Here is a 19,091-nt window from a genome sequence, read left to right on the forward strand (position 1 = left end):
GAATGTAGTGAATATAAGAAATGCTTGACCAGGTCCTCAGATCTCAATGTACATTAGAGGATTCACACAGGAGAAGAACTTTGCAAATGTTGTGATTGTGACAAATGCTTTACAATAGCCTCAAAACAGTGCACGGCAGAGAACTCATACAGGAGCAAAACCTTACCCTTGTAGTGAATGTGACACTACACCCAGTCTTAAGAAACATCAGCAAAACACACTGGAGAGAAAAGTTTCCACAATAAATGATGTGGCTTACACTTTATCCAGAGCTCTTTTCTTACAGACCACTGTAGGCTACACACTAGAGACTCATTGTGAACATGAGACACCTGTACAAGACTTTCAGAAATTTTTAAATCTTAGAAAACATCAAGAGTTTATACTGGAAAAAAAATCTGAATATGTGACAATGTGAGCAAAATCTTGCATTAAAACATTTTACGTTTCAACCTCAAAAAAATCATTTTGAAGACAAAATGGAAGCCTGAAGAATATTCTGTTATATAGCAATTTCCTGGAGACTGAAATATTCCATCATGAGGGGAAGCTGAATAAGACAGTAAATAAGCACCTAAAAAAAGCTCCAGGAGGTCCCTGAGCCTGAACAAATTCAGTAGGCCCCTCCTTCCTGAAGAGTATACCAACAGAAAATGTGGAGAGTCACTCTCAGACAAGTGCAGCTGCCAGAAAGAAGCAACCAGACTAATTCCCTAGAGGCCACTCAGACCGGCAATGCTGCCAGAAAAAGGCGAAAACCAATAGAGTCACCAGTAAAGGCCACTCTCCAGTCTCTCGTGATGCCTGCAGGTGGGCAGTGTGCTCCAGGTTTCAGGCATTCATGATCTGAGTCTCATGCTGGGGTGGCCTATTGTGATGCAGCTGTTTTTGAGTCTGCTCCTGTATGCAACACCTTTCCCATATTCTTGTAAGTGACCGTCAAACAGCTCATTGGTTTACCAAGTTGGACTTTATTGGCGTCCATACTTTGGTCTGCTGTCAGTTCCCTTTTTAGTGTGAGTAGATATATGTGCGTGTTACCTCTCCCCAGGAAACATCTGTCATATAGTGTGCTGAAACCATTCTTCCAAACTTGTTGTATATTAGAAAATTCATATTACAGAGAAAGCATTTAAATGGTGACCACTGTGTTGGATTTGTGCCTCGTTCCACCTTAGAAATTCAATGAAATGCATTGAAGTTGTCAAACCTTTACCTAGTGCTGAAAGCGTAAGTACTTCTGTAAGTTGATTCTGAGAGAAAACTCACTAAATGCTTTAATAAAGCCTCATCTTTATTTTAAAAAATAAACAACAAAAACTGCAAAGACAACAAAATGACAAGATCAACACACATATATTATTTAAAACTCAGCATAGTATTAATTCTCCTATCAAATAACATAGACTAGTAGACTGGATTAGAAACAGGTTCCTTTCTTTTATTGCTTTCATGAAGTATACCTTGTCATCAAAGATGGACACTGCCTTAGGGTGAAAAGATGAACAAAGATCTTCCAAACAACAGGAACCAAGAAGAAAACAGACATCACTATTCTAGTACTTGAGAAAATAGACTTCAACCTGAATCTAGTCAGACGAGATAGTCACTGATAACTGTGGACAAATCAATCAAGAGGAAATTACAGTTCTAAATATATACACACTAAAGACAGGCTCAACTAATTTTATAAAACAATGCAACTAGATATACACTCAAATATTAATCATAAAACAAGTGGTCGGTGACTCTGCTCCCCCTACCTCTCCATTAGGAAGTTCAACAGACAAACACTGGCATTAAATGAAACTATAGATCAAGTAGACCTAACAGACATTAATCACAACATAGTAATATTCAGGGACTTTAATACCCTACTCTCACTACTAGACAGTTCAGCAGAGACACACTGGAATTAAATGACACTATAGATCAAAAGGACCTAGCAGACATCTACAGAACATTGTACTAAAACTCTACAAAATACACATTCTCCTAAGTAGTACACGCAAGGAACTTGGCATAAAATAGGTTGCATATTAGGACACAAAACAAATCTAAAAAATAAACAGGAAAATTGAAATAATTCCTTATATTCCATGGGATCACAGTGTAATAAGTCTACAAATCAGCAAGAGAAACCTCGGAATATACACAGACTCACGGAGATTAAATACACTGGGGAATTATGAAGAAATGAAAAGTAAAGTGTAAAAATTCTGGAATTTTATAAAAATGAGCATGTAATAATAATCATACATATAAATTCAGTGCTGAGCAAGACTCACCTAAAGCTCAGAGGGGAAGGTTAGTTCACAAATCAGTGAGCTAGTGTTGTACCTTAAGGCTGGAAAAACAGGAGCAAATCAAATCCAAATCACTGTATGGGGAAAAATAACTAACATCATAGCGAAATAGAAGTGAAAACCAAACTAATCCAAACCAAAACCCCCCAAAGAATTACTAAAACCGAATGTTGGGTTCTTTGAGAAGATAAGTAAGTTAGAAAAACTCAGCTAAATCAACCAAAATAAGGAGAGAAAGGACCCAGACTAGAAAAATTAGAAATGAAAACAAAACATTATAAGAGATACCAACATGAAAAAATCATGAAGAAATACCTTAAAATTTTATATTCCACTGAGCTGGAAAATCTATATGAATTTATAGATATATGTGACTTATCAAAATTAAACCAAGAGGAAGTAAATGATACAAGTAGATCTGCAACAAATAGAAAAATGAAAGCATCATTAAAAATATCCCAACTTTAAAACACAATGAGGTCTGAATAGCTTTAGTTCAACAAGATATTCAAAGAAGAGCTAGGACCAATATTTCTCAGCTTATTCTGTAAAATAGAAAATTAAGAAACACTTCTAAACTCTTTTTACAGAATCAGTATCATCCTAACTCTAAAAGCAGACAAAGACAAACCCAGAAAAGAAAACTACAGACTAAATCTCTCTGATGAACACAGACCCAAAAATTCTTAATAAAATACCTGCAAACTAAATTCAAGAACATTAAAAAAAAAGGAATTTACCTTGGTCAAGTTGACTTCACTTCAGACATGCAGGGGTGTTTCAGCATATGAAAATCAATCAATTTAATTCATCACACAGTATCAAAGACAGAAATTACACAATCATCTTAATAGATATAGAAAAGGTCTTTGGTAAAAATTCCTTCATAATAAAAGCTCTGGAGAGACTAGGTCTGGGGAAGGGGCACAGGTCACTAAGCCAAGGCTACATTTGGCACATCTATAGCCAATATCATGCTTAAATGGAGAAAAACCTGAAATCTCCCCACTAACACTAGGGAGACGGCAAGGGCGCTCATTTTTTTTTTTCATGCTTGTTCAATATAGTGCTTGGATCAATCATTTCCAAAAGGACCAAAGACCTCAACATTAGACTTGAAATTCTGAAATTACTAGAGGATAATGTATGCAGGTCTTAAAGACATAGGCAGGCCTTTCAAATAGGACTCCAGCCATGAAATAAGGCTCCTAACCAACAAGTGGAAACTCGTGATTAGAAAGTGTCTACACTGCAAAGGAAGCCTACAGATTGGGAGAAGCTACACAGGACAGAAAGTTAGACTCTAGAATACAGAAAGAGCTTAAAGTCTGAATATCAAGACAACAAATAATCCATTTAAAAATAGTCCAAGGAACTGAAGGTCGAGTTCACCCAAGAAGAAACACAAAAGACAATCAATACTTTTTACAAATGTTCACCATCCTTAGCCACCAGAAAATTGCAAATTCAAAGTAGTTTGATAGCGTATGCCAGTCAGAATGACTATTATTAAAGAAATAAGTAACTGTGAATTCTTGTGAGGATGAACAAAAATGAGACCCTTTTGTTACTGTTGCTGGGCAGCCCCTATGATAATCACAGTTCATGTTCCTCAGAAAGCTCAAATTAATGCTGCTGTATAGCTCAGCTCTATCACTCTTAGACAGATGCCTAAAGGACTCCAAACCCTACAACAGACATTCCTGCACTTCCACGCTGACGTATATGAACCAGAATTTTGTTCAGTGGTAAAGAAGAATAGACTTATGAAATTTTCAGGAAAATTAGTAGATCTAGAAAATATTAGACTGAATAAGGTAATACAGGCCATAAAGATACATACCTCATGGTCTCCCTTATGTGCAGATCCTAGCTATGGATTTTTAGAGTATGTACTTAAATTTTAGTGTCCATAAGGCCCAGAAAGATAGACTCCATTTGAAAGAAGGTAGGAGGAGGCCTTAAGGGAGGAGGAAACAGTAGAACACATTGAATATGAAAGTAGAAAGGGGCAATACTGGGAATAAAAAGTTCTTAGTGGCCGGGCGGTGGTGGCGCACGCCTTTAATCCCAGCACTCGGGAGGCAGAGCCAGCCTGGGCTACCAAGTGAGTCCCAGGAAAGGCGCAAAGCTACACAGAGAAACCCTGTCTTGAACCCCCCCCCCCAAAAAAAAAGTTCTTAGCAAGCAGAGGAGGAACATGGTGGGGGGAAGATAGATGAAAAACCAATATGGAAATATACTATATAATGATGCTTCTTAAAGCAGATAATCTTTGAGAGAGAGAGAGAGAGAGAGAGAGAGAGAGAGAGAGAGAGAGAGAGAGAGAGAGGAGAGAGATTGAATAGAGGTACTCTCTGTCAATGGATAATCCTCCACCTGAAAGCCACAGAGAAATAAACAAAATTTTAGCACAGGTGTGGGACATCTCTACTACTAGTTGTTGACTAGGGAGGCTCCAGAGTGATGCAAGCTATTTGCTATCATCCTTGCCATTGCTCACCAGAACTTGATGGTAACACATTATTATTGCTGAAGACACCACATGCTTTGGTCATAGGACATACAGAAACCAAGCTCCAACTTCGCTAAAATTTTCCTCCCTACTGACTAGCCTTGATAGTGATAGAAAGAGATATGAAGGCTATTTGAGGATTAAAGTCATCAACCATTTTATCCAGCTGTGACTCCTGTGAGCTACAATGACCTGTACCCTCTAGCACGCTAGTAGTATGATAGTTATGTGAATAACCAACCATTTTCTGATTGTATTTGAGGCCTGTCTCATGGGGGACAATACATTCCTGGTACTGTCAATCTGGTTAGAAGCCAATGGCTGGGCAGATGGTAGACCCTAGGGAAAACTTCATACTATTGTTTTACCAAGTGCACATTAACTGCTGATGTTTATATACATACATGTATTAGTGCTGCACCCAACCTTCTTACTACACTGGGTAGGGGTTAATACTGTGTGGGAGACTGGCTCCCACTTTTTCCCAGGGTACTCTTGAGGAGACAGGGGTAAGAAATATTAGGTAGAAAGAGTGTGAAGAAGAGACAGACAGAAACACAGGATAGCTTTGGGAGGGCCTGGATCAATATTCACTGGCCCTTCCTGTCTCATCTAAAGGGCTTTTTATAGGAATGCCAAGGGGTGGGGCAAAAGACCTCCCTCTAGCACAGCCAAGTGCAGACCCTTTCAGTCACCTGGTAACCATGCACATAGTCAATCTATCCCATAATGCAGCCTTGCTGGGTAAAGCAAGCTCAGATCTCACTAGAAAACCTTTGTGGACCCCCACAATACAGTAATCCATAACTGGCCAATTTGCCAATAATAGGTGATGGAGTGTTCAGCCACAAATGGAACAACTATATCACCCCTTCAAGGTTCAAGAAACATTGTAGAAGAAACTGGACATAACACAGATTTGAGGAGATCAGCCCCAACAGATACATCTACATCACAGCTCCCATATCTTTGGCTCAGAGAAGGTTGCAGAAGAGAGAACAGAGAGACTGTATGAGCCAGAATGCCAGGATGTCTGTGAAACAGTCTCTCCTAGAAATGGCTGCATAAACAGCACCAGAACAATGGCAATATCAATGGAAATCTTAACATGAAAGGCAAAAAAATTGTGGGTTTCTCTATCCTTAGATAAAGAACTACAGGCAACTGCTGGGAAGGGAGTCAGCCTCATCCATTATTGATTATCCAAGGCAAGGTGGTTCAGCATGGAACCATATATTTACAAACAACAAAAATGAGCTCAGCATCTTGTAATTATTTGTTTTTGCATACACGTACACAAACATGTATATATATATATATATATATATATAATAATCAAAGAAAGAGACGCTATCAACTTGAAAGTGAGATGGAGACATGGGAGAGATTTGAGGGAGGGTGGCTGGGATGGGCTGGAGGGGGCAAGTGATGTAATTCTCTTTACTTAAAAATAATATAAGAACTAAACCTGTGTGTGTGTGTGTGTGTGTGTGTGTGTGTGTGTGTGTGTGTGTCCTAGAGACTCAAGAGTTGCATAGCAGAAAGAGGTCTTCTGGTCACATCGTAGCCATTGAACTCACGTCATCATGGTTACCTGCACAAGATTTACACAAGACTGGGCACTTCCACATTTCATTACATGTGAGTCCTCACATATCTTTGAGGGGCTATTGGCCGTCAACCATCACTGAGGCTGGGCTGCCATTTTCTCCGGTGGGACAGCCTCTAATAAATTGCCCTTGCTCTAGTAAATAAGCTCTCACCCACATTTGGGCAGGAAACTGTCCAAACTCAGTGTGTCGCATACAAAAAGTAGACACTAAAGACTTGCTGATAAGAAGGGTTCCCTCTGGAGAAGGAAAGGAATGAGACGGGAATGGGATGCATGTAACAATGAATGGTATAATTTTATGAGACAGGCAAACAAAAAATTTAAAAGGCCAAATAAAAAGTATAAGATTTTACATATGATAAAAAGTATCTGTTGCTATTGAATATCACAGATTTTTAAACTAAATGAATTTCAGGCTGTGTTTGAATATTATGGATGTTTTTGCCACAATTTTCTGTGTATTTCATCAAAAATTATTTTATGAGAAACTGAATATGTAATAATGTTGTGCAGATAACATCTCAAGAAATGTATTGTAACTTATTTTTTGTATCATTAAAATTTAAACATTTATACACTATAAATATATAAGTATTATGCTTTAGATTTAAAGTTTACTCATGTGAGTATTATAACATTTTGCAAGACTGTATTATTGTCAGTAAGGCTGAATGGCATGCTGTGGGTTGAGCTGAGGGTGCAGGCAGGATTCTTAGGGGTTTCCGGCATATCCTGCCAGGAGTGACTACACTCTGCTCACTCGGGCTCAAGAGGACTCACTCCTCCCTTTAACCATTTCCTCCAGCACCTGTGTTAGAAGAGGGTCAGTTCTTCAAGGTGTTTGTTCTTCATTAGTTCCAACACTGCTTACACCCTCCTAACTCTCCCATGGTCTGCCACGGTGAAGAAGTTTCATGACTATTAATTTCACTTTCAGCCTATTAGGGATAATATAAGATTGTACCCCTTAATATGTATTTTCTATCTTTTTGTGTTTGTTTATTTTGTTTCAGCTGTATCTTTCATTTTATAATGCATGCTGTCATAGAAATAACAGTATAAGACAGTTAAATACTCTGGGATGTAGAAACAAATCCTACTTTTAGGAGGAAATTCTGTTTCCATGGGGCATGTACATGTTTGTGCGGTTTTCAAAATTGCTTGAGTATAAGAAACCTGAGGCATGCCTCTGCAAAATGGTGAAGGGAGAATGACATATAATGATGGGATTTGAAAAGCTATTTTGATGTGTACTTTTTCATGGAAAACAATATGTAAATGAATTATTATTTCTGTCACAGTGGCAAAGAGACATGGATACCCTAAGGCGAGAAGAAGAAGCATGTGAGGCCCAAAAACAGAAAGATGAGGAGGAAAAGGAGAGAATTCGCTTTCAAGAAATTATGAAGCAAAGAGAAAAGAAACTGAACAAGAAAACCAAACCCTATGAAGTCATTTCATTACAAAAAAAAGATGACCCACGAAAGGAGAGCGGGTTCCGTAGGCTGGAAACCGCACCGGCAATCCTAGCAAAGTGTGTTAAGTGGTAGGAAAGTTAATTTTTAGAGTTAACTTGAGGCCATTTTGAAAAAGGGCTTGTTATCTTGGTACCAGTTAGTAGTCATGGTGTAGTCTTAGGTTAATAGTCGACTCTTCATCACATTCCGGGGAGGTAGTTTCACCAGCTGTCCCTGTGCGTCCCCTTGTTCTTGTATAGCTCTTTGTTACACTATGTTGATATCCACTGCCCTGTGAGAAGAACGTGAACTGAACAGTGACCAATGAGACAGGGCATAAGAGCGGTGGGATGAGAATTATTCTTGAAAGCATGAGTGAACATAGGCTTGAACCCCTTTAATCGCTTTTATTCCAATAAAAAAAGTTACAATGACTCTACGATGTGCGTTTTATCATCAATTTTTTAAAAATGAAACCCCACACTAGCGACTAGAATTTGATAAATTACCGAGCAGAAGCAAGTCTGGAAAGGGCGCTTTCCCAAGATCAGTTTGATAGTTAATGGATGGCCAAAGAAACCCCTGAGTGACAGTGGTTTTAATTTGCTGCCTGAGTTTATGAGAATGGATTTGAAGGAGCCCAGAAAGTTTGGTATCAACTACTGGAAGCATTCATCCAATTAGGAATTATTTTATAAATGGTATTTCACTTCATCTGAGACTCAGCCTATGGGCAAGAGTAACAGGATGGGGTTCCTAATAGTTCTCTCTTTGAAAAGATAGATAACATATTTTTCAATTTCACACATGTGGTTTGGTGGTACTCAAGAGGCAAGTACTTTACCAGGGATGTCAAATTCTGACACAGATCAGGTGGTACCCAAATAAGCAAGGGGCCTAGGGGATATCCACTCTGTCTAGAGAAGTGTGCCACCACTTTGCCACACTTGCAAGGATCTCACTGCGGGTTCTTTTAGTCTCTCAAGAAGGCTTCCGATAAGGTTTCTTTCTTTAAATGCAAGCTATTGCTTCACAGAGCTGGCAGTTTGACAATGGGCCACACTTTGTGGTCTGTATAATGTGATTTTTGAGGTATCTTTTTTTTTTTTGGTATTGTTGTTGTTCAGGATAAGAGTAACCAAGGGTAGAAAAATGTTGTGGGCAGGTTTCTGTTCTCATCCCTCATTTAGCTGGTTCAAGTCATGTTTCTTCTTCCAACTCTTTGCTCAGTCCCTTCTCTCCTATAGAAAGTCTCACAATGCATCCTCCCCGTGGATCTACATCATCTTTGCTTTGTATTCATATGCAGGATGAAGCACTATCCCAGAAGACCAGTTAATTCTATGGCTTAGGAGCTACTGAGCGCATCCTAAGACTCTTCCCCACACTCTACCCCTGCAAGTCCAGATTCCCTCCCATCCCTCTACTCACACCATAGTCTCATTAAGGCTGCCGTTGAGGTGAACTTTACCAAACTCTGGCTGTCCTTTAATGTCCTTTACTGGTTTACTGGGACATGTCACCACTGAGCTATAAAATGTAGGAAACGGTTATAGTCTAACTGCTGTGTATAAGAACTCCAATTAATCCCTCTGTTTCTATATCACCTTGTAGAAAGAAATTGGTCCTTCCATTTCTTAATCTTTCTGGCGTGTGAGGTCTGTTCTGGTCCCCTTTGGAGACTTTCGTTTATCTTTCTCAGTTATAGTTAGTCTTGATCCATCTTTTTTGTTTTGTTTTCAAGACAGGGTTTCTCCACATAGCTTTGTGCCTTTCCTGGAGCTCACTCTGTAGACCAGGCTGGCCTCAAACTCACAGAGATCCGCCTGCCTCTGCCTCCTGAGTGCTGGGATTAAAGGTGCGCGCCACCACAACCTGGCCTTGATTCATCTTATTCAACTTCCCCCACAGTTCTGTAATTTTCTCAGTATTTCCGACGTGCTATTGTCTCTTATCCTTGCACATCTGTAGCTTTGTTTTTTATAAAGCTTTGTTTTCATAACCCTTTGTTTTTATCACCCTTTTGCTATTGTAGCCACGACTTGCAAGGAAGCAGAAATAGGATCCATCTATTAATAGGTTGACAATGATACAGGGAAATATGAGAAGAGAGGGAGATGATTATAATTCTTATACCTTTCTTCTTAAATTACATTTTAAAATAGGAAAGCACACATTTCTTATAGTTGTCTTTCTCTGTCTCTGGTTCCTCCTGAAATATTAGCAACTTTATGCTTATAGATCTGGAGCCATATTCTAGTTTTGATTTGTGGTTGCCCTGAAATAGTAGACAAGTTAATAAACCCCTTGTACATCAATTCATTTACTTCTAAGGTTGACATAATCAGGTAAAGGTTGTCATAGACAAAATCTAATTAGAAAAACAAGGTTGTCAATAATTTTAACAGAGAGAATTCAATATAAAGAATTGATTTTAAAATTTTTGTGTGTGTATGAGTGAGGGTATATGTGTGTCCCTGAACAAGCTCATCGGCACCATATTCATGCAGGTGTTTGCTGTGGGATGTTCTGTATGTCAAGTGTGTTGCTGATTGGTCAATAAATAAATCATTGATTGGCCAGTGGCCAGGCAGGAAGTATAGGCGGGACAAGGAGGAGAATAAAGCTGGGAAGTGGAAGGCTGAGTCAGAGACATTGCCAGCCGCCACCATGACAAACAGCATGTGAAGATGCCGGTAAGCCACGAGCCACGTGGCAAGGTATGTATTTATAGAAATGGATTAATTTAGGCTGTAAGAACAGTTAGCAAGAAGCCTGCCATGGCCATGCAGTTTGTAACCAATATAAGTCTCTGTGTTTACTTGGTTGGGTCTGAGCGGCAGTAGGACTGGCAGGTGAAAGAGATTTGTCCTGACTGTGGGCCAGGCAGGAAAACTCTAGCTACAGGTGTTCTTGGATCCCTTGGAATTAGAGTTATAAGCAGGTGTGAGCCACGGCATGAATCCTGGGAATTGAAGTCAGGTTCTTTCCAAGAGCAGTAAGTGCTCTTAACTGATGATTCATCTCTCCAGCCCCAAGGAATTGTTTTAAAAAGATGTTTTAGAACTGAAATTAATGATAGGGGAATACAGAAATGACTCAGAACTGCAGGAGAATGCTCACCCTTTAGATCCATAAACTCAAAAACCCTAGGGCAGTCTAGAGATGAAAGGAGACACCACATGGGAAGACTAGGACATTTGTTGAGGAGACCACTCTTCTGCTGCTGGTGCCTCTGAGGGACACAGTACAATTTAGGGAGCACAGACAAAGAAATCATCGAAAGAAGAACAATCTGACCATGCTGCTGGGAAAAGCAAAATCCAGAAACATTCAGATCTTTTCTTCCTCTTAATTATCCTTCATCTGTTGTTTCCCAGCATCACAAAAAAGGAGCGAGAACTGACATTACTAAATGACTAGGAAAAATGTGTAGCACAATGCCTAGAATGTTCTAGACTATGCAGTGTAAGGAACTGTCCCTTCTTTTATTTTGTTAAGATATATTTCTAGTGTGATTTACCTTCTATGCTTGCTTCCAGTTTGAAAGATGAACCAAGACTTTCTGGAATTCATTGGTTATGGATTTTCTCTAGATTTCTCCTAGTAATCATCAAAATACAAGAATATAGTCTCCACACAAACTAACTCATAGCTTTTCATGTGGTTGAGAATGAGATACTCACAAGAGTCTGGGTTAGTTTCCCTGAAGGACTAACTAAATGGCACGCATTGTTGAGGAAAGAAAAAGAGGAAACAATAGTTTATTCTAAATCATAGCATCAAATGAGTATTTCTCCTGTTCTAATGATAAAAGTACAGTTGACCTGTGAAGGCTTGGAGGAACTCAAGAGATAAGTTTAAAGAAGAAATGACCGCCAAAAATACATCTTCCCAGTCTTGGCTAAGCGGTTACTTATAGAAGAGCGGTGTTAGAGGTAAGCGTCAAATGTGATTGACATTAGTAATCTAGAAACTCCATGGGAATATATGGACGCTAATAACTGATTCTCTATCAGTAACACTTTATTTTCTAGTTAGGTAATGGTGAGTGCTTTTTCTCATACTTTTAAGTTTATCATATCAACAAATTCAAAGGAATTTTTGATATGTCATCCATAAATTCTTAGACCATATTGCTTAGGACTCATGAAGAAGTGGGCAGATTCCTGTCCTCCAACGTGCCACCATAATTATATTATTATGTTCACATTCATAGTGCTACGGAAGATTTTTACCTGCTGTTATGGATGGGCAATTATTCAATCTGGGGGATTTTCTGTGTCTCTGAGCTGCTAAAGTGCACTTTTTATTTCCTTGCAGTAGAGGCCAGTCACGCCCCACCCTGCCCTCTCAAACACCCTGTTTCCAGCTGTGACAATCAAAGGTCCTTTGGAAATTATCCAGCTGCTCCTGGGAGAGAAAGACCAGATTGGGTCTCATGAATACCTCTTCATCTCTCCCTTTGCTGAAGTAGGAACATGAATGATAATATCCGAGCTTCTAAAAGGCAGCTTTCTTTACTTTTTAACTATTGCATACACATATACAATGTCTTGTGGTTTTGCTCACCCCCAATTATGTTCTTTTATCCCCTTCCTACGCCTCTGGTTTCTTCTCACCAGCTAGTCCCTCCTACCTCGTGTCCTGTTCTTCTTTTTCCTTGGACACGCTGAGTTTAGCTAGGATTGCTTCTATGAGCATGGATAGAAAGTTACTGAAGTATGGGCAGTGACTGTACTCCTGCAAAAAATAGTAACCTGCCCCAGGCACAGGTACTGCCCCAGTGACTCCATAGAAAGGACTGGGGCCTCATGAGCCCCGCCCCCTTCCATGATGAAAAGCTGAAGGACTAAGTCTTATGCAGATTTTATGCAGGTATCCATAGCTGTTGTGCAGTCACGATTGTAATAATGATGCTGTATTGAGAAGACAGTGTTTCACATCATTCCTCCCCAACTCCAGGTTCTTACAACCTTTCTGGACCCCTTTGGTGATGTTGCCTGAATCTTGACAGGGGTTGTATGGAGGTCCCACTTAGGGCTAAGCACTAAACAGTCACTTATTCTCAGGAGTGTGACCAGTTCTGAGTCTGCTTCACTTTCACCTGCTGCAGATCAAGCGCCAGGCTGTGTGTATAAACATAAATATTTAGAAGACACTTTGACAACACGTCCAGTTATCGGAAGAACAGTAATAAGGTACACCCTAGGGCATTTGGCTTTGACCAGGTTTATAATACATCTATTTTATTTTCCTGTGGAATGAGTCTCAAATCTAATCAGAAAGAAGTTAGCCACTCCCCACCCCCAGGCATGCTACTGCACCAATGGAGGTGACTTGGCTGGTAGGTTGGAATTGTAGCGAGAAGGGACTACAGCTGGTTAAAATATTGTCTTTACCCCTCCAGCAGCCAAAGCAGCTCCTAATAATACTATAAACACTAGTCAGTAGGGCAAGAGCTTCCAGATAGGTCCCAGCTTGACTTCTTTGCATACCATATCCAAGATGTATCTTTGGCAATAAGGTATTATAATCTAGTTTTGATGGGCAACTAAGCAATGGCAATAACCTGTATTGTTTTGGGACCTCCCAGCCCTCTATGGAGAAAAGCTCATAGGGAGGTCTCCTGTACTTGGCATTGGGATTTTATTTAAAAACTGAGAACCTCAGTTCAGACTCTTTTAAAAGTTACATTATTATTTAATTGTATTATTTAGTAGTAGGTTTCTATATGGATTTGCCGTGCACCTTTAGTTCTGGCTGGCCCTCTCCCTGCATGCCTTTCCCTATCCTGTTCTCACACAAACCTTTTCAGATCTAGTGTCTTCCCTTCTTTCATGTCATATGTGCTTTACTGCCCCCCTCCCCCAGCTGAAGCTCACCCCCAAATCACTTTTTGCTTCCTGGCCACTATAGACATTCACACAAGCTTGACAATAAAAATATAAAAATTCAAAGCTAGGCTCTTCATAAAAAGAGAGAGCAGATGGCGTTTTTCTTTCTGGGCCTGGGCTACTTTCCTGAGCTTGATATTTTCCAGTCCAATCCATTTTCTTGCAAATTTCATAGTTTCATTTTTCTTAAGTGCCGAATAAAATCCCATTGTATATACATACCACATTTTCATTATCCATTCTTCAGCTGACGGATGTATAGTCTGATTCCATTTCCTAAATCTAGTCATTAGAGAGAGCAGCAATGAATATGGATGAGCAGGTATCTCTGTTGTGGGATATAGAGTACATTGGGTGTATTCCCAGGAGTGGTGTATCTGAATCATATGGAAGTTCTATTCTTATGTTTTTGAGACATATCCAGACTAATTTCTATAGTAGCAGCCACCAGTTTGTATTCCCACCAAATTAAGTTCCCTTTGGTCACATCTTTGCCAGCATTTGTTGACATTTATATTATTGATGATGGCTGTTCTGACTGGAGTGAGATGGGATCTCAAAGTAGTTTTAACTTGCATTCCCTTTATGGATAATAACTTTGAACACCTTTAAAAGTATTTATTAGTCATTTGTATTTCTTTGACAATTCTCCATTTGGTTCCATAGATATTTTCTTGTTTTTGGTTGAGTGGATTTTAGTTTTTTATGCTTAGTTCTTTGTGTAATCTTTCCACTAATCTTATGTCAGATGTATATAGCTAACACAGACTTTCTGTGTCTTCACTAACTTTATAGTTTCCTTTACTGTACAGAGACCTTTGAATCCCATGAGGTCCCATTTGACAAATTATTGGCTTTAGTTTCCAAGCAACCAAAGGCCCATTGAGAATGTTTTTATCTGTGCCTATATTGTGTAGAGTATATTGTGTAGAGTATTCCATAATTATTCCTCTAGCAATCTCAGAGTTTCAGATCTTATGTTGAGGTCTTTAATCCATTTGTAATTTGATTTATATGCAGGATGAGAGACAAGGATTAAGTTTTAGTCATCTATCTATCTATAGGTTATTTACACACCATTTGTTTAAAACGTTATATTTTTCCTCCACTGTATTTTTGTCCTTCTTGAGAAAACAAAATCAGGTGGCTGTCATTGCATGGGCTGATCTCAGTGTCCTCTGCTCTATCGTATTGATGTATATGTCTGGTTTTGTGTCAGAACCATGCTGGCTTTTTTTAGGGTGGGTTCTGTGGTTCTTATTTTGCTAACAGAATTACAAGGAATCAGGCCTGTGGCCACACTGGAGGTAACACTGGAGGTACGAAGAAGGCTCCAGATGCTAGATGGGAAGTGAAGTGACAGAAACAATAATTTGAACTAATCATATGATTACAGAGCTGGGATGTCTAGCTCTGGGTGGTCAGGCAAAGCTCTGGGCCAATGACAGGAGAGGGTGTTAACTACAGAGGCCAGTCAAGCACTGGGCCAGCCTAGGGCTACTGGATGACATCAGGGATAGGTGTCTAAGCAGCTGTGGTGACTGCTGACTCCAAGGATTGTCAACCCCCAGTTTACTTGGTCAAGGGTTTTTGAAGGACCTACCAGCAGACTAGGCCTTGGGTCCAGTTCCTCCTTGATTCTGAGGATCTAATTGTACTTGGCTAGTCACTCAGATCAACACGACATGCCATTGATCTAGGAAACTTGCACACTTACAAAGACTTTGTCAGAGTCAGTGTGCTTCACTTTGAGCAGGAGGCAGTTGCAAGACTTATCCCCAACAGTCTCGGCTATCCTCTTAGGTTTGGTCAATGTGGGATCACCCCTGTCCACCTGGATGCCTACAACTAGCTGTGAATGGCTGACATGCTTCCCAGTCATCCTGGTCAAAGGAGTCTCCAATGGACATCACTGGATAATCTAGGATAAAGGTCATATGTTAAAAGTTTTTGTACCTCATTATTGAGCCTCTCTGCTGATACAGTGAATCAGATCAGGCCAGATTAGTAAGTCCAGGTTTAATCTGAACAAAACATTCCCGGGTGGTCCCAGGAGAGAGGAAAAGCCATGAGGGGAACCATTAGGGGGAAGTCTGTGAGCTAGACTTTAAATACCCTTGGGGGTGGAGCTGCTGCTTGGTGGGCTTTCTCTGGGGTGGGATCTGGGGAGCCAAGGTGAGGCTTCAACCTAATCCCAGACTCATTGGGTATATGGCACCGGTAGGGCTTCTACCTAAACAATATGCAGGTCATCCAGCTGGTCAGGTATGATGTACCTCCTGGTACCATCAGAAGAATTGAAGCCAAGGTGGTATTTTCCATACCTGAAGAACTCAGAGGCAGCCATATCCATGCCAGTGATGACCTGGTCAGTATAGCAGGTCTTCCCAATTGCGTTCTTCAGCAGTCTCAGGGCTTTTTTGTTCCCATGGTTAAGTGCAAACCTACTCCCCGAACTGCTGGTGGCCTCTTCCATGGATCTCTCCTTGATGACATTCTTTAGGTTGTGGTAGACTTCCTTTCCAATGTTCATGGCTTTCCAGAAGCTGAATGCCTGATGCACCCATAGGAAGTATCATGCACTCTTGTATGGCCAACTTGTTGCCTACATGAGTATATATATATATATATATATATATATATATATATATATATATATATATATGCTTGACAGCCACTGGGGCAATCTTTCCTATGTAGCAGATTTTACCACTGTCTCAAAGATCCAGGGCCTCATAGATTCCAGATGATGTATGACTAGGTATGGCAGCTCGGAATAGACCTTTTGAGTTTCAGAGGTCAATCACAATAGTAGGATTTCCGCAACTGTCAAAGATCTCTCTAGTGTGGATTTTGAGATCAGACATGAGCTGTTTCTGGTGGCTGTTTTGCTGAGCAGGCAGCAGAGAGTGTTGCAGATGTGAGGAGAACATTCAGGAGAGAGATGCAGTTGTCCAACTTCCGCAGCTCCTCCATTGTGCTGCGTATTACTGTGACCCCATCATATAATTTGCCATCAGATATACCAATATCTCCAACATTTTTGTTGTGTTGTTGTTCAGGATTGCTCTGGGTATCCAAGGTCCTTTGCGTTCCCATATAAATCTAATTTTGTGAAGAATTGAGTTGTCATTTTGATTGAGTTTGGATTGAGCCTGTAAATTGCTTTTGGTCGGATAGACATTTTCATATTCTTCCTATCCATGAGTATAGGATGTCTTTTTACTAGTGTCCTACTCAATTTCCTTCTTCAGGGTTTTAACTATCTTAATTGTAGAGCTCTTTCATTTCCTTGTTTTGATTTATTGTGAGGTTTTTATTTTCCTTAAGGCTGTTGTGAATGGGGCTGTTTCTTTATTTCTTTCTCAGTCTGTCAATGGTATATAGGAAGGGCATTGCTTTTTGAATGTTAATTAAGTTTCCTGCTACTTTGCTGAAAGTATTCATTGTTAGCTCTGGGGTTTTCTGGTGGAGTCTGATTCTATATTTTAAACACTCCACCGATTTGTTGTTGTTTTATATTTAATTAATAAATGCCCTTTATCACACCTCTGTGAGCTAAATGCAAAGGAAGACAGGAATCATAGCAGTGTGGTGCCACTGCCCAGCAGTAAGCAAACTGACCTGCTCAGCCTTCAGGTTGACTTCTGGAGGCCTGGGCTTTTGTGTTTCCTTGTACTAAATCTATCTATTTCCTCTGGCACAGAATGTGTATGCAACCAGGGCAAAATGCATTTTAAATTATTATCTTGTATAAAATAAAATTCATAGGTTTGTGTGGTTTTGAAAGTTCTGTTGATGATTTGGTTGCTTCTGGGCTACATGAATTTTTCATGGTGACGCAGATTTCAAGGGTAATTGGGCTCTAATGTTATCCAAGCTCATTCTTTCCTACAGTCATTTTAGCTAAGGGACGTATTTCCATGCTACTTAATTCCTTGTTTCTTTAAACTGCTTCATTGGGAAGCCTAAAATGAACACAAAGAAATGTATCCTAAGGTGGTTCCTTGGTGGTGGACATTTTGGCAACCGAGTTTTCAACCTAATGTCCCAAACTGAGTCCACTGGGGAAAAGAGATCCTCTTTTATGAACTAAGGTAAAGGTCATGCATCTTGGGATTTTAATTTTAATAATATTTTAATTTTAATAAATATCCAGATGCCTGTGACACAGTAATGTTTTCAACAGTGTTTCAAATAACGAAAAAAAATATATAAAGAAAATTTGGAGAAGGCAATCTGTTTGTCTCTAGATCTTACTTTCTCTTGCCTTCCCAATAAAAAGTTTCGTCCTCAAAATAATGAATAAGAAAAAGAAAGTAGAGTTTCTTCCGACTCATTATGAGATGAGAACTTGTAGACTGTCAAATGAAGATAGATTTAAGGGTCCTGGCTACCACTTCCTTTACCTAAGGGAAGCAGGCAGGATGTGAGGGAGACATGGTTTAGAAGCATCCAGACAGCCAAGGGCTAGCAGGTTGGAACCATCAAACCCTGCACTGCTGACGACCGGGTGAGTCACCAGGACAGATATTGAACACAGCCATTTGCTAGGATACAACTTTTAAGGGGAAGTGAGTAGCAAATGACAGCAAACAGCACTTTGTCTTTCGGCACATGAAATACAAATAGCCGGAGAGAATTAGTTCACTTCAGGGCACATCAGTAAAGAAAACTCTCAGTTCGTTCACTACGTGGTGAAGACCAGGGAGGACCCAGAGGACGCAGGGAACATTTCGGGACCCAGACTCTGTCCCACCCTATGCATTCAAACATAATCTTGGAAAAGATAATAACGAGAAAGGGATGAAGGGGTAAATCAATTTTCCAAAGAAAACAAATTACTATTTAAAGAGTCTCTTCATTTCCTAGATTTGGTTAATCTGAGCTCCTGAGCCTAATTTTTGCCCTGTTCCAGGAGTACCACCAGCAGAGGGAACCTCAGGAGGAAAATCAGAGTGTTCTCATAACACTTCGAAGACTACAGGTTTTCTTTTGATACTTAAAATGTAATATGAAATTAAATTTGTTTACTTGCAATTCAATTGACATTTTGACACATATATACATGAATAGATAGAGGTCTGTCTCTAAACATCTTAACATTGATTTGTTGCCTTCATTTGTTTATTCAAAAAGTGTTAATTCTAACTCAAAAAAACGTTAATTGCTGAATTCTAGATACTCTGTTATTCACTGGAGATATGCCAGTGATTAATGTATATTGCAGAAAGCACAGCATTCCGTGTATTTAAATTTAATGTGTGTGTCAAACAAGTAACAAGTAAAATAGTATTTCACATC

At 39.6% G+C, this 19,091-nt stretch overlaps 1 protein-coding gene and 1 pseudogene across 2 annotated transcripts in view; one reads left to right on the forward strand and one right to left on the reverse strand.

The window, feature by feature from the left end:
• The window catches only part of Tmem232 (transmembrane protein 232), a 277,182-nt gene extending 268,803 nt beyond the window's left edge, over positions 1-8,379 (forward strand). For both annotated transcript variants that reach the window (XM_052750220.1, XM_052750222.1), the window contains exon 14: positions 7,735-8,379. In XM_052750220.1, the coding sequence (XP_052606180.1) occupies positions 7,735-7,983 (249 nt within the window). In that variant the 3' untranslated portion in view covers positions 7,984-8,379. The remainder of the gene's footprint in view (positions 1-7,734) is intronic.
• Positions 8,380-15,367: 6,988 nt separating this feature from the next.
• Positions 15,368-16,396, reverse strand: LOC128117369 (alpha-enolase-like; annotated as a pseudogene).
• Between the last annotated feature and the right edge of the window lie 2,695 nt (positions 16,397-19,091).

This window comes from Peromyscus californicus, unplaced genomic scaffold (genome assembly GCF_007827085.1).
Source record: "Peromyscus californicus insignis strain IS unplaced genomic scaffold, ASM782708v3 Scaffold_21__1_contigs__length_65335640, whole genome shotgun sequence".
NCBI classification, from domain to species: Eukaryota; Metazoa; Chordata; class Mammalia; order Rodentia; family Cricetidae; genus Peromyscus; species Peromyscus californicus.